The sequence below is a fragment of the Cyanistes caeruleus genome, chromosome 8 (assembly GCF_971803275.1).
Source record: "Cyanistes caeruleus chromosome 8, bCyaCae1.hap1.1, whole genome shotgun sequence".
Classification (NCBI taxonomy): Eukaryota; Metazoa; Chordata; class Aves; order Passeriformes; family Paridae; genus Cyanistes; species Cyanistes caeruleus.
The window spans coordinates 18,026,839-18,043,412 of NC_141708.1; the positions used below are offsets into that span (position 1 = coordinate 18,026,839).

Sequence of the window (16,574 nt, forward strand, 5' to 3'; positions counted from 1 at the left end):
CAATATTCACACAATAGTATTCAGCAGCTGGCTTTCCTTTTCAGTGGCAGGCACTACACTACTGCATTTCTTAAGAAATGAGAGAGAATGTGAACTTTAAATCAAGAATTTCAGATGGTGGAGCCAAGAGCAATCGCTGGAGCAAAAAAATGTGCAAAGTAGATGCATTATCAAAAAAATCTTAGGACACTCAGTCTGCACCAGTTCATTTTACAGGGATCTTTTAAGTCCTTGGAGTTTTTAAAAGATCAGCCTAATGGTTTATCCAAATCTAGACATTGTACTCTGGGCTCCTGATTTTGTAAAGCCTAGTCTCAAGTTGGTGTATGCTGTAAAAGAGAAGACATGCATGGTTAACTCTAGGTCTAAAAGGTCAAATTGTTAAGAATTACAGAAATTGCACCTTGAACAGATCCTGCTCTACAGACTGACTTATGTGTATTAAGAGAAATCAGTCTCCAAGGAATCATACTGCAGAGTAAATGGGTTTTGTTGCTGGAAAAGTGCAGGCATATCCACCTTGCTTACTGCATGAATGGCCTAATACCTACTTGAATTTTTTGCTGAGTGTAAATATAAATGCATTTTAAATAATATTAGAAATTATATATAACAGCTTTATTTTATTTGACCCAGACAGGTTTGACTATCTTTGATATATTAATCTTGTGTTAAGCCTTCCCACCCTTCAGGTTGTGTCAGACCTTGTACCTGTAGCAATCAATCTAGGATGAGAATTTCTAGGGTTTCCTTTATTTAGGCAAAATATTTGAGTGGCAGTTCTGCCCTCTTACCTTCATTAGCTGACTGCTGAGATGATCTGCCTGGGCCTGACTGCATCCAAAGGAGAAACTAAGTGTGGTTTAGACATTAAAGAATCTTGAATTTCCTATGGGGTGACAGATATAGACATCTGACTTCTGCATCTCCCAAACATTGCTCAGTTATCTCAAAATGTTTTTGTTTTGTTTTAATCTTGACTGTATCGTTCCTCTGCCCTCACAAAAAATGGTATCTGGTTTGTATGCATGCACTCTGGTGGTCTGATCCCCTGCTAGCTCGTTCTGTCTGGCAGGATTCGGACTGGCAGTATGTTTGACCAAAGACACATATTGGCTTAAATGTTAGGAAATTTAATGAGTGCCCTCTGAAGCTAAAATGACAAATGATCTGCAAAGTGCACTGAAGGTATGTAGAGAATGAATGTCCTGGTTTTTATTAGTTATATGGATTTTTCAGATTATAAGAAAGGTGGTAGTAGTTATAGTATTTTAGTTTACTAGACATTAGGGCTATTTATTTAATCACATTTTCACTTGCACTTTTTTGGTTTAATTATCAATGAACAACTCTTTAGCTATAATTTTTTTCCCCAAGGGTTTTGTGTTTTCTGAATGCATTTTTTCTCAAATTTTTTCACAGTCAAGACTGACCCAAATATATATCAAAGTCACCAATTCATTAAAGAATTTTCTAAAATGTATCTTTTTTAATGAGCAGTTGAAGAGCTTCTTTGTTTTGGATGAAATTTGTATTTTGCTGTGCAACTCAGAGCATGGATGGTTCATTTATATGCAAACTTTGGATGGTTTTCTGAAAGCTGTCAATATTAGCTTATTTTATTGCTGACCTTCACTGTAATTTTTGTCATCTGGAGCAAATATGAGGGAAGGACTAAATGTTCTTTAGCTCCATTTTGCACAGCAATGTTTTTGGGTAATGTCACACTATGTCCACAGGGTAAGAATATCTGAGGCTCTGCCTTCCTTTTGCAATGAATGCATACTTGAAGATTTTTATTTTAAATATGTGGTTATTACAGTAAATGACTCTCAGCTATTTTCATCTGGAACCATTTAATTCCTTTAGGTAATGTCACATAACCAAAAGATAAGACAAACTTTTTGTCAGTTTTACAAATATTTTGTGAAAATAAGGAGAGTTTAAAACTGTAATGTTTCAATAATAGAAACAAAAAAACAAGAAAACAAATCTTGAAATGCTTTCTTGAAGCTCTCAAATTGATTGTCTGAACCAAGCATGTGTGCCTAACCCCTCATCAGCCTCTATCTGTCCATGTGAGGTGATGTATGTAATAGTCCTAAAACTTCTTAAATACTCAAATTTCAGTAACTTCTAGGTTGCCTGGGGGGTGGGGGGGGTTCTCTGACATGGAGCACCCAGTACCTTTCCCCATGAAGCTGACTTGGCTGCCAGGCTGGAACAGCTGGAGAGGAGGGTGCTTTCTCCATCTGCTTTACCTGCCCCTGCTCTGACAGTGCCGTTAGTAAACACTGGCTTTTCCAGAATGTGGAAAACTTCCCCCTGCTGGGGGCTGCCTGGAGTTTGCTTTAAAATGAAATGAAGGAGTATTGCCAGGACATTGTCCAGCCCCTCAAGCAGGTGGTTTACACGCCTCTTCCCTGAGATCAGATCACCCTCTAGCAAAGAAGAAAGGGAAATATCTGCTGCTTTACAAGGGCAAGGGAGGGCTTTGCACAAGAGATGGATTTCCAAGCAGCTGTCAGCTATTGGCACTGTCTGACGAGTTCAGAGGCACAGCAAAACAACTAAGATGAATTCTCACACATCTATCCAAGAGGAACAAGTTCATACCAGCAAAGTCAGAATACTGGATTTTCTTCAGTTCTCTTGCAGAAATATCTTGAATTTCCTCTAATATGTTTGGTGGTGGTGGTGGGAAAGTTTTCCTGCCCTGTCCATCTTCTATCCTGTGTGGGATTTGGTTTTGTTTTGGTTTTTTTTGTGCTAACTAATGAATGCTCATACTCTGCGATTGCTCAAGTGTGCAGTTAACAGTTGAATACTCTGCAGAAGGACCTCTCTGTAGAACATTATTGTAGTCTTTTTTTTCTTTTTTTTTTTTTTTTTTTTTTTTTTTTTTTAATGATTGGAGACCTGGAAGACATCTACCCTTGGTTATTCGTTTTCTCTCCTGGAAATCCTTTCTGAAGAACTTCAGGCTCATATACTGGGAGTTGGAGTTGCAGATTGTCATCAGGACTTGGGTTCAGGCTTCTGGTATTTTAACAGTATTGAAAGATGTAGCTCCTTGTTACCTCCCCCACCCCCAAACCTCTATTTGTCTAGCTTTCTCCACTCCCACCCAAACCGTAATTTTTGTGCTTTGCACACTGCTGTCAAAGAGTGTAGTCTTCTTCAGTGTCCAGCCTGGAAAAGAGTTTATCATTCAGATATCAGTCGCATTCTTGTGACATCCGACTCTTAAGCTTGATCCAAGCTTTGCAAAGGCAGCCAGTTTTCCTGTAAGTTGGTGTATAAAACAAACTATGACTCTGCTGTGGTGCTTAGGCCAGTGGGGCTAGAATAAGCAGGGTCCCAGCTGTGTGAAATGCTGCAGGGTCTAGAGAACAAGCACAGAATGATCAGGGATCCAGCAAACATCTGTTCTAGGGATGTTGTTCTTTCCTTATCCCAAAACAAAACGCTTATCTTGTGGCTGGTGACTCGGGTTAATGTAATTAAAAGTGAGTGTGTAAACAAGCCTTCTGAATATTGGTAGAGCAGTGCTGACCTTTGCAAAAATGCAAGGTCCCTGAAACACTCAGTATCTCTGTGGAGGCTCAGATATATAGTGTTTACTCTTGTGGGGCTTCAAAAAGCTAAAAAGCTTGTGGGGGTGTGTGATGTTGGGGGGATACCACATGACCCTGTCCTGTCCTGAGAGAATTTTGCAAGAGGTGAAATAGTCTTTCCGCTATCTTTTTATGCACGCTGAAGGTTTACGTTGGGTGTCTGTTGCCCTCTGGCCGTCTGAGAGCCTCTCACATAAAGCAGGCTCCGGTGGCTCTCACCCCTTCAAAGGGGCGACTATAATTAATAAGCCAGCGCGGTTTAAGGGGCAGGGAGCCGTGAAGCGCCGAGTCTGCCTCGAGGCCGGCTGGAAATAGGGGCGGCAAAGGAGGAGGGCTTCAGGACACCAACCTGCCGCTGTCCCTGCGTAGCCTCTCGGGAGCCCTTGCCCGGCTGCCCGCCCCGCTGCCAGGGATGCTGGAGGCGGCCCCTCCTGGCAGGGAGAGGGCTGGCTGGGGCCGCCAGGGACGCCACCTGCCATGGGGCTATGTTCCTGCAAAGGCTGCCGTGAGCAGCCCAGAGGTAACTAACTTCCCCCTCAGCTGGGACGGGGAAGCTCTCCTTCCCCGGTGAGTGCCGGCGGGGCGGCGGGAGAGCGCAGCCCCGGCTGGGAGAGCGCGGCTCGGGAGCCGCCGGCCGAGCCCCTCCTGCGGCAGCGGGACGGGGGGAGCGGGAAGCGAGGCCGCTGTCCCTCTGTGTGCCGTGCCCAGCGCCTAGCCCTTCGGGAGGTGCCACCGCTTCTGCTCGTGGGTCCAAAAAAACTCGGCGAACTAAACTAAACCCTTAAAAACTGTCTGGATACGATCTTAAGCTTTAAACGCAATCCTTGGTTCTTCTTTTTCTCCACAAACAAGTAAATTTTGATGGGAGGGGAACCTGTTGTTTCTTTCAGAAAGGCTGTTAACGTGGCAATAGCATTAGCTGACAATCTTTCCTCCTCTGTTCTGCATAGTGAGGGACTTGAATATTTTCTGAAGGGTCGAGCTCCCAGAAGTCTAGAAGAAACTGCTTTAGGAGGCAATGTCTCCAACCCACTTAAAGCTATTGTAATTCTCCTAAGGATTTCCAGTTACTTCCAGAGTGGCTCCTGCATGGGTTTATGTGTTGGGACCAGCCTCTGACATCCTGTCTGTTTTGGGAAAAGTTTGTAGTTGATATTCAGGCACTCTGAGAAGAGCTGTTGTTTGAGCCCAAAGAGAAGTGTAGCTTTCCTCAGCAGAAAGCAGTCTCATAAGAATGATGTTCAAAAATGTTACTGTGCTTGGAGTTTGTAAAATAAATGCTTGACTGTTTTGACTTTTTGACAGCTGAAAATAATTCTCTTTTAGTAATCAAAATCCTCTGAAGTTGGATTAGTGAGAAAATAGGAAAGAAAATTGCTTCCTGTGCAAAACTTTGGAAGAAACACCGTTAGTAGTTGTTACGCTGGAAGTATGATTCAGAGAATGGTAGAAATTTAGCACATATGCTCAAGTTTTGAGGGAAAGGGGAAAAATAAGCACATTGGTGGAAATTTGGTGAGTATGAGGCTGCTGTCTTCATCATAGCTGCATCAGGGTAAATTTTATAAATGAAGGTAAAAAAAAGCTAAAGGTGGCAGTATAAAAGCTAAAGGAAATGTTTGCTGATACGAAGTAACTTCAGTAACTGTCGCTTATATTAGAGCATAAACGCTGAAATCAGTTTTCCCTGTCAGGAGTAGAGAAGACCAGGTAAAGGTATATCTACTCTTTCAATTATTATTGAGTTGACTATGCCCAGATTGTCGGTGTGGCACCTGGTGAATGGGTCTGAATTTCCCTCTAAAGACAGGAAAAAAAACCAACCAAAAAAAAAACCCACAAAATATCCCTGATTTTTGGATTTGGAATACTGTGGGATTTTTAATACACTTCTGGTTTTAATCTGTTGAGGAAGGGGAGGCTTAGATTGGGTGTTATCAAAAAACATTTGTCCTAGTTCTGGCTTGAATCCAGTCACCTCATTCACTTGAGTGAAATTGTATTTATCTTTTTCGGGAAGAGCTTCTACAAACAATGGGTGTTTCAGCTAGCATATTGCATTCAAGCTTGAAAGAACAAAGTGTGTTTGTGTCAGAATTGCACATTTGTGTAAACCTGCAGACACCAGTGAAGCCACTCCACCCTCTGAGAACTGGTACAATTGAGATATATGTTTGTGTTAAATTATACTTTGCTTGTGGGACTCTATAGAGTATGTAATACTAACAAGTGTTTTGAGGACTTCTTTCAAGGTTAGACCAAATTTGGCTCTGTATGATGCTGCTGAAATTTGCTTGTTCCTTGGTGGTTGGCATTGGCCCTTTTAAAGCTGTAAGCTTATTTTCCAGTGCTTTTCATGTGGCTCTAAGTTTATAAGATATGTAGTGAAACCACTGATTTAGATTGCCCCTGCTGCTTTGCTTTTTTGGCTTTAAGGATGGTTTAGACTATGCGTGCATTGGCCTTTTGATCATGAGCTTCAACAAGTCCTGCTTTGCTGTAAAAATACTTTCAGCAGATGTGGGAGGGGTGTGGCTGGGGACCTGGGTACTGATAGCAATGATTTTCATTATTGCATTTTCCCTATCAGCTTTTCCTGATAGCCTTTTAGCACATCAGGCACAGATAAGGCTAACTGATGAGTAGATTCCTACTTCTTGGAAGTTGCAGGCTGAAGTGTCTCCTTAAATGCAGTGGGTTATCTGCAGATAAAGACAAGCTTAATAAGGGGGGTGAGTGTTTAAGGATATTTACATTTGTTTAAGGCCAAAAAGGAAAGCTTGAGTTGTCATCCTTCCCCACTCATCTTCCCTTCTGTCCCTGTGGCAGAACTACTCTACTGGCTGGAAAGTAACAGATTCCTGGGCAGGAATGCAGAACTGTCCCTTTACCCTGTCCTTTAGGTTCAGTTGATTGCTGTGTGCTGAAATCAGAATGTGGGAGAAGGATGTGGTTGCTGGTAGGAATTGGAAAGGAACTAAAATCCACCTTCCACCTTACCCTTGTAGTACTGTTGGCTCCTACTAGCCTAGAACCTGAAGCTGTTGGGAGTGTTTGCCATGTGCTGTGGTTGATGGTTTACACTTCACTGTTTCCTGCACCAGCTTGTTTCAGTGTGATTGTTTTTATTTTCTTGACATTTTTTATACTGAGAGTTGTTCTCCATCAGATCATCCAAAAAAATCTTGCACTCTAATATTACAAAGATTTCTGGTGGCTTTCCAGTGATGCAATGTAGCCAAGATTGTGACTTCTGCCTTGACTTGCTTTAACCTGGTTATCAATTTGTCCTGCTCAGTGTAGGTTTCCTGGGGGGACCCACCTTGTGTTCACTATGAAAACAGTTTGAAACTGGTGCAAGCATAAAGGATGAAGGAGAACTCTAGTTCTCAGCCAAACAGTATTTGCCCTTTCTTCTTGTGTGGTGTCAGCTGCCAAGGTGTGCTTTCTGTTACAATTTTGGGTTTAAAACGTGCAGAGTTTATACAGGGTTTGTAGGACTGGGAAACTAGGAAAATGGGACTTACCTAGGATACCAAAACTCTCTAGGTTATTTGATAATGGTTGTGCTTTGTGTGAAAGGAATAGAAGAGGAAATCTGGAAAAAATCAGTTGAATCTGTTGGATGACCTTAATGCTTTCCTGTGTAGAAGCAAAAGGGATGAGGATTTAGAAGACTGTACTTTGTAAGACTGCAATTCTTAATGCAAATAAAATCTGTTCAGTATCTTCCCGTCTGAAATGCTTTAGAAATGTGGCCTTGGGATTCATAATACTATCTCAGAGCTAAGGATATAATTCTCCTGTTTTAAAAAAACACAAAAGCTAATTTGTTTCCTCTAGCTTCCTTTTTTTAGATTTGAGTCTCCACAGTAACTAAGTATATCTCCAGCAGAATTCCAGAATGAGTTCTCACTTGAAGTACTGAGTAGATTTTGACCATAATCTTATACATTTGGCTCTCCTAGGGACAGTGTGATTGGCTGTGCATTCATGTGAAGCACACAGTAGCACAGTTGCAGTATTTTACAGTTAAGAAGTCCCCAACATGTGTATGAATAGACTTGGGTGCTTATACATTGCACATTTTCCTACCTGTAAGAAACAGTTCTCTGTGATGTGACCTAAGCACTGTAAAAACAGCCTGTGTTGGGTGGGAATGTATATTAAGTTGGGATGTGAGTTCATTCCTCATTTCAACAGGGTGGTCAGTTTACATTTTAACTATAGTAGCAAAAAGGTCTTCAGAGTCTTCTGCATTTTTTGAAAGCTGAAGACATAACAACAGAGATAAAGGAGGAATTCACAGTCTTTTCCAAAATGTAAGATAAAAGTGAATGGCTTTTCTTAGTGAGTCCACCAGAGTATGCCACCTGCATGGTTCTCCAGCTGGCCTTCCCTATGTGCACCCAAATGTTCTTCCTCTCCTTTTTCTGTGTGCCTATAGCTGCTAAGGGTGGCATTTGGAAGGTACATTTGGGACATTATTTTTGCTGAAATTCAAAAATGAACTAGAAATTTTAAAATTTCGGAGATGGGTTTTAGGAAGACTTATTATCCTGAAGTTATCTGGTTAATTATTACTTATCTAGAAAACTTCTCTGTGACTGGTTTTGTCAATGAAAGCAAGGAGTAACCTTTGACCTAATACAGCAGAGCTGTTGCTGTGTTAGTTGGTGGAAAAATACTATTTACCTTTATGGTCTCCACTTCTTATCCTCTGAAGAGGAAAGCATTAACTGATAGCATTTCAAAGCCTTGATCATGTGTTTAGTCTCTTGTTCAATTCACCATCTGCTTTTTGATGTTGGCTAGTTGCTAAGCAGAGCTAATTGCAATTCTTTTGTTGAGACACTTCATTAAGAAGATTTTATTTAAAAGTTGTATTTCTACAGTTCTCAATTGCTGTAACTTGAAAATATCAGTTTCAATTAAAAAGGTTTATTTCTTCCCACATTATTAATAATTTAGCAGAAATGCAAAATATTTTCTGTTGTCATCTTTATCCATGGAAATGTTACATTGTGCAGTGTTTGACTATGTCCCTCAAACATGATCACATCTGGCATATTAAGTGGAGTGGGATACAGCTTTGCAGGACAGGAAATACAGGTCCAAAACCAGAAAAACAAAGCAATGGATCGCTACCTGTATGTGGGTAAAACAGGGGAACTATGGAATACTGCTACATTGAGGGCAGGTGCACAGAGGTTTTTAATGTGTAACAAGCACAGAAGATGAGAAGCTGAAGCAATTCTTTCCTTAGTCTGTGCCCCTTCAATGAACTACCATTTACAGGTTAAACTGCCTGTTGTGTTTTATCTGTACACAACTGGGCTAACACCTGAAGATTTGGTAACATCTACTGTATGCATAACCTCTGGCTCGTGTTTACTGTCAACAGTCTTGCTACTTGTTGATCTTAATTCAGACTTTCATAGTGAGAGAGCTCATAAATGCAGCATGAACCCCTGCAGTGACATTGCTTCTGCTCTCTGTTATACTATCACTCACTTGTAACAGGAAAGCTTTCTAAACTGCATAAAATGGGATAAACTCTCTCTTCTCCAATTTGTTTTATAGCCTCTCTTCTCTTTTTCCTAAATAAAGTGTTCATCTCTGCATAAGGATGGTGTGGCATCCTAACACAGGCAGAACTTGCATTCCTTAGTCTTGGGGACATCTTCCAGGGATGGTGACTTTGCCATTTCCCTGGGCAGTCTCTTCCAAAGCTTAACTGCTCTTTGAGTAATACCCATCCTGAACCTCCCCTGACATAACTTTTCCTCTTGTCCTGTCACCGATTGCCTTGAGAGAAGAGGCTGACCCTTGCCACAGCCTCCTTGCAGGTAGAGAGCAATAAGGTCTCCCCTGAGCTTCCTTTTCCCCAGGATGAACAATCCCAGCTTTGAAAGCAAATAAAGGCAAATAATTAGCTGTTGTTGTCTGGCATGATACAGAACTTGTTCAGTTCATGTAAATGAATCATATGAGGTCTCCAGGTATTTTAACCAAAGGGTGATGTGGCAAGGAACCCTTTCCTGTGGTATGTGAGAACTGAGAAAAGAGGTGTTGTTCAGACAAACTTGGTGGTTAGAAACTGATGTGGCAGGGTTTATTTCTCCTTTCTTTTATTTTTTTTTCTAAACTACAATTGAATACCAATGCTACAAAACATAATCTGTATGCCCAGCACAATACTCAGACTGAAATGACAGTAATGGAGCCTGTGTCTGGGTACCTCAACCTGCTTGTGGAGCAGCTGGTTGAGCAAGGTTCAGCACTGCTGAATCCCCCACTGCCTTCTGGAGGAGCCTGGAAAATCCAATCTCACTGTCCCTAAACAAGAGAACCCTGAGTGTTTCTGGAAACAGTGGGGAGAAAACTTGTGCAGCTCAAAACGTTGCTGAAGGTGTGTCAGTGGTGTCTCATCTGCTGCTTCTCTCGCGGCATCCCGGGATGTGTCCTCCAGCCTTGCTGCAGGTATCAGTCATCAGAGGGGATTGTGTGGTGCAGCTGTGAATGACAGGCTTGTCAAAACATCTGGGGCATGCTTGCTGACTTGGAGTTAATGCTTCTGTTTCACATGATGAAAGTAGCTGTGCATGTTGTTACCAAGTGGTTTTACTGTAATTAATATTTGGTGCTTTGTTCAGGTATCAACACTGGGTGCCTTGCATCTGTTTTAAGTGGTCACAATGATGTGGGCTGGTGCTATAAATGAAGGGGTTTTTCAGGTGAGTTACTGATGGTGCTTAGGGATGTGACTAATTTAACAAAAAAATAAGCCCAAACCCTCTGTTTGTTGAGTGTTTACTGGAAAAATAAACAACATTTTTTTTTTTATTTTTTATTTATTCTCAGGAAGTATAATGTTAACATTATTAGCAAGTATAAATCTGGCAACAAAAGAAGGCAATAATGTTTTTAAGGAATTATGTTATTGAAAGCTTTGAGCATCTTGTTTTGTCTTTCAGAAAGTCGCCTCATGGTATAATCTGGCAATTTATTCCATTAAAGCGGGCATGGTGCCTGACAGTGGGGACACTTTCCTCACTTCTCCCCAAACCATTTCCATGAACTAGGCTTTTCTAGCATTTTTCTAACTGGACTTTTCTAACTTTTCTAACTGGACTTCAGTCAGTTCTTCCTTTGTTATTAATATTTAGGTTATTGAAGAAGCTGTGACTAAATGCAAATACAAATCCTCTGTGAATTAATAGCTTTTTGACCCTGTGATATGGGAATTGGTACTTTGAAGCAAGATGGTAGTCTATGTTCCAACAAATCTATATTTTAAAGCATAACTAATCTATTAAAGGGTGCATGACAAGAGAATGGAAGAACAATGGGTGTTACTATATATTATATAAGTAGAATATCTATTTTGCTTTTTTTTAAGTGACGTGGGAAAGAAGTTAAGGAATTTTTATGGTGTTTGTTTGGGATACTTCTGCTGTTTTACTAGTGACCTAATTTCAGCAGTTGCATCAGTGTAAGTAGTGAAACAGCAGCCTGAAAGGTAAGTTTCGCAGCTCTGGTGTAATCACTGTGTTTCTGAAAGGAGTAAGTAATTAAACTTGTTTTTTAACCAAGAGGGCATGTCACATAAAACATTAGAGCAGGTATGTACCCTGTAGGTGATCCCATGGCTGTTTTCTATGCCACAGTTGGTAGATACTACATGAAGAAATGGAATGGAATTTGCCATAGCTTGACCTCATAGACAAGATGATGCTTTTGCACTTACTGGAATTCTTGTCTTAAAAAGTTGGTAGTAAGGAGAGAGTGTGCTCTTTCTGTCAGAGTCTGTCAATAACTGGAAGGGATTTGGGGACTGGTTCCTGAAAGAGCAAAACCAATGAATTTCAGAACTGCTTTGGGAGCAGCTAGGGTTCCGGGAGAGGCTCTCTGTCCTCCTGCAGCCTTTGCAACAGAAATGTTATCTCTAGACTTTCAAGGTGCAGTAACATCTGTGAGTGGAAATGGATATTCAGTTATGCCATGATGCCAGGTTTAATGAACTGAGCAAGTGAATCTGGTGGGGAGTTGATAAATGAATGAAATGAACTATTTGAAATTATCTTTTAAAATTAACATGTTTCTAACATCTATAAAAAGGCCATTACCTTTCAGCTTGGAAGTGTAAGTATGTGCCAGCTCATTAATAACCTGTGACACTGAGCTAGTAATTGAGGCCCTGGCTGTACCAGGGAGTATGAGGTGCAACCTTTGCTTCCCAGTAACCTCAGATATAGCTTCTCTTGGCCATGTCTTGGCAGGACCAGCTGTGACTCAGTCAGTTTCTGAGTTGGCTATTGCCAGCCAAGTGAATTGGGCTGTGCTACTGGTATGAGTCTGAGATGGGGAAAAAAAATCCCATATGAACCTTTTCCCCCAAAATCTTGTTTAGTGTTTTGTTATCAGAGGGGAATACACACTTCTCCAGGTTTAATGGTTACAGCAGTATCCTAGCACTACCTATGATGGGTAGTCTTGTATCCCCAATACCTTTTGTTTATCAAATCAGAAGTGATAAAGGAAGTCATTATCTTTATAGACTGTGTAGTCTTTTCTACTGGGCATCCTGTTTTTATGAGGTTTCTGGGATATGCAGTGAACTGCTGCCATGAGAGTGAGAAATGAAAAAGGCTGTATGTCACCATGGTGTTTTCACCTGTGTTCTTGCTGTTGGGGATGGTGTGGATAAAGACTCGTATGCGGAGGGTAGGAGACCCTAACAACATCCTGAGCACTGGATTGGGAGACTTAAGTTTAGTACATGTCTCTTAGTGTTTGTTGTGACCCCCAACCAGTTTCTTAGGGTTGTTCTTTTCACTTCTAATTTGTGAAAGACATCCAGTGATGTCTGAAATTGAGATTGAACACCAAAGACTGTGATTTACTCAGATACTATAGTAATGGGAGCTACATTATTGTCACAAATTTGAGAGATTGTATGTTGTTGAGTAAACGTGTTATGCAACAATCAGAAAGAAAAGGCAAACCTTATGGGTTGAGATAGAACAATTTAGTAATTGTAACAAAATATTATTATAGTAATATTAAATACATCAATAATATTTATAACAATTTTAATAAAAAGAAATGGGAGAGATAGAACAGAATTCAAGAGAAACCGGTGATGCACAGTACTATTGTTTTCTACCCAAAGTAGACAGTATTTAACCCATCCTTGAGCAGCAATTGGCCCCTTCAAAGTAATTTCCCCTGCTTGTATACTGAGCATGATGTTCTATGTTTTATGTGGACTATCCCTTTGACCATAATGGGTCATCTATCCTGGCTATGCTCCCTCCCAGCTTTCTGTGCAGCTTCTCACTTGCAGAGCATGAGACACTGAAAAGCTCTTAAAACAAACACTACTTAGGTGAGCCAAAACATCAGTGTGTTATCAATGTTATTCTCACACTACATCCAGAAAAACACAGCACTCTGTTCCAGCTACTAAGAAGAAAATGAACTCCATCCCAGATGAAACCAGAACACAGCACAACAGTCAAGTAACACATGAAGAAATACATTAACATACCAGTAACTGATCATTCTAGCAGTGGTAGGCAATTCAGGATTTTTTTACTGTCTTTGCAGCAAAATGTTGTGTTGTAAATGTAATCACACTATTTTGCTCCCCATCTTCAACCATTTGTGATTCTCTGTAAGTTCACTGTGGAGATGGAAGCTTTCTAGCAAATTTACCAAGGGAAATTTGGACTGAGTATTGGAAGGTTCGAAAAAACAAATCAGACTAAACACTGGGAGCAGAATAAGAATGAAAGCTTTATTTTCCCTGTTACCAATAGTTTTGTGAACTTTTTGAATATCTGACAATGGCAGAAAATTAAAATCCTTAATTTGAAAAGTTTCTAACCCAAAAGCCAAGATTTAGGAAAGTAGTTTTTGATTATGTAAATTGGGTGTGTTGTAAGTAATTGTGTTCTGTAAAAAAAAAAAAAAAACACAAACCAAAACAATCTTCTGAAGTAATTTCCTTAAATATAGTGAAAATGGACAATAGAAGGGCTGTTTTCTGCCCTGAAATGTTCTATACCTCTCGTTCTAGGATGTTTCATGCTCAAGAAGCTGTGTCTCTGCTCATGCTTGTAAACCCCATTCCCTTAGCATCCAGTGTATGCAGCCTGCTGCCAATATCCAGTACCACACCTGTATAATTGGTGAAAACACTTTGTCTTTCTTCTCGACTTAGGTCTGTGTATTTAGCTTTATAGTATTGTCCTTTCACTTTTTAGGGTGATGTTATTTGTACTTAACCATTGCACATTATATATGTAATCATATATGGGCAGATCCCCTGACTTTCAGGAAAGAGGTTTTTTTTCCTTTATGCTTGTCAAGTATACTGTCAGCACTAACTGCTCTTGCTTTTGGGATAAAGCCTTCCTTGTCCTGCAGCAGCTGCTGTCCCACAGAGCCCAGACTGCCTCCCGTGACACTCAGCAAGGTACTCCAGGGCACCATTAGGAACTAAGTAGGGACTGGGATATGTCCAGTTTGTTTCCCACCACAGCCTGCTGCCCAAGATGATTTTGCCTCTAGTTGCTTTGGATACAAAGGCAGGTACCTAGGGTAAGAGAGAGAGAGCAGTCAGTCCCTTAAAGGAAAACTCTTGGATGCACCTTCTACTTTACTGCTGTCTCCTCATACTCTGTGAGGGCTGGTTTCTTTTCCATATAGAGGGCAGCATCCTCCTGAAGCATAAACTACTTAAGCACCTCTAAAAAGGTGGAATCTGGGACTTTACTCCCATTGCCCAAAGCATGTAGGCCTTTTGTGTCTAGCTCTTGAAGTAACGCTTTGAAAAACCAGGGTTTTGGCTTTCTGTGTGGGAAAATCTGTGTGCGCCAATGTGTGTGCCTTGCTGATTAGCCCACTGGGTCAGACACCCCTCCGGAGCAAAGAGTCGGACTGAAGGGTGGTGGGAGGGAGGGCTTTGACTCCATCAATCCCTTTCTGTCTGTAGCTCTCAGGAATGCTGAGAAACCATATGCAGTATTGTTCCCCCCGGCATATTCTCATGTGCTTTGAGTAGTTTGGCTGTAAGCAGTTCAAATGACAGGCATCCAGCTCTCCCTTGGGAAGCAAAATATAGTTTAGACATCATTATAGGAAGGAGAATGAAATTCCAAGGAAATGAGAGGAATCTGCTTGAAAACAGCAGCAATGTAAAGGGGCTCTTAGACTTTGCTATCAGGGATTTACGCAGTCTCAGCCAGAGACAGACTTGGGCAGTTTTGTACCTGCTGATGGTGACAATGACATAGGACCTTACTGTATGTTTCTATATTAGGTTGTAATTTTCTTCTGATTCTGAAGATTTAATATTGCCATATATATGGTAGAGAGACTTCAGTATGGGCGAAACTCACAAGGGAGTGTGTGACTTGAGTTAATCTTCTGAGGCAAAGGAGACTAGACTAGTTGAGAGACTTCATAGGCTGTTTAGGGGCCTGGAAAGGGTCCCTGAGCACACTGATGGTAAGTGTTGATTTGTTGTGAATTACTGCCTTTAAACATCCTGGTTCATTGCTTATTAATACCATACTTATTGATACAATGTGTATTGCTAGATCACCTGACAGTATAAATGTGATTTTATCCATGTGATCTATTTATCAGTGTTTATATTGGATAAGGCAGAGCACAGGTTTCATGGTGGTACTTTATGCCTGTGGAAGCAGATTATGCCTGATCTGGCATAAGGAAATTTATCCTTTCATAGCATTTTAGTACATCTGAATAAGGCAGACAGAATTTGCACCCTTTTTTTCTATTGCACAGCTGGGATGTTTTCTGGTATGAAGGAAAAAATGCCCTAAAATTTGCTTTACTGCCTCACAGAATGGTAACCTTTATAGTCTGTTGGTGTTGCCCACTCCTGTTTCCCACAACTCTGTATCTTCCTAGAGATGAGCCTCCCACATGAATTCATGGTAGTCTTAATTAATCAGGTCATTCCTCTCACTCATAACATCCCAAGGATTTATCCATACTGAGTAACTGAACCTGTTAGAGACACAAGCTGCTGTTACTAACAGATTTGGCTAGTTCAGGGAGGGTTGAATAATCTCTCTCTTTTGTTTCTCTGATTCTGTAGGTGAGTGGATGTTAGTGTATAACTGATCCATGAACATTTTGAGCCAAGGAATGCAAACCAACCTTTGGAAGTTTGTGGTTTCTTCTCAACAAAAGTAGAGTGTACTCTGATTTAATGAGTTTTGAAGCTGTTTTACCTACCTCTCATCTGCTCTCAAGACTCCTTTCCGAATTACCTGAAGGAGGAGACATGTCATACTTGAGGAAATCTCTGCAGCAGTAGCCTTTTTCTGATAATAGCTAAACCAAAACATGTTCAAGGTCTGTTTTCACTGATAGTTCAGTTTCCCTGGACAGAGCTCTTGCTGTGCTGCTAATAACAAATTATCAAGTCTGTTGTTTTCTGTTTCTGAGAAAGACCAGTCTAGCAACTGCTGCTAACTCAGGGCCTGGGATTCTGTCTCTGCACCAGATGTCTCTGAAGTGATTTGTCTCTGGTGCAGCAGGTGGGAGTTAATCTACCCCTATGCTAGGTTTTATCATGTCTTTAACAGCTAGTGATAACTTTAGCTCTGGAAAAGACGCATCAATATTTCAGCTAAATATTGGTTGTTGTAGTGAAGTGATCCTTCTGGATAATCTTGCCTAGAACAGGGAGTATACAATCTTTTTGACCATACATTTTGTGGAGTTTTCCTTAGTTTTCTCCTTTTTTTTTTAACTTTTCTTTTTGGGTTGGTGCCTCAGAATATCAGCTGCCCTTATGCAGAGGTACTGCTCCTGTTCACTGAACTGCTAGTTTATGTACTTTTTCTTCATAGCTTCTCAGTGAAGTTGTTAACTTTTTTTCCTTACGGAAGAGGAGTTTTCTTCGTTGTTGAA

General features: G+C 40.8%; 1 protein-coding gene across 18 annotated transcripts in view; it reads left to right on the forward strand.

Annotated features, from left to right (window-relative positions):
- Window positions 1–16,574, forward strand: part of ARHGAP22 (Rho GTPase activating protein 22) — a 146,584-nt gene that overhangs the window by 45,519 nt on the left and 84,491 nt on the right. For 2 of the 18 annotated variants that reach the window (XR_015290050.1, XM_023929575.2), the window contains exon 1: window positions 3,730–4,137. The exons of 12 other annotated variants lie outside the window; for them this stretch is intronic. Coding sequence is in view for 2 of the 6 variants with exons in the window: in XM_023929575.2 (XP_023785343.1) it covers window positions 4,095–4,137 (43 nt within the window). In the remaining 4 variants the exon portion in view is untranslated. Of the gene's footprint in view, window positions 1–3,640; window positions 4,138–16,574 lie in introns of those variants that run through there. 4 more of the 18 variants (XM_086900408.1, XM_086900409.1, XM_086900407.1 and 1 more) reach the window with 4 other exon arrangements.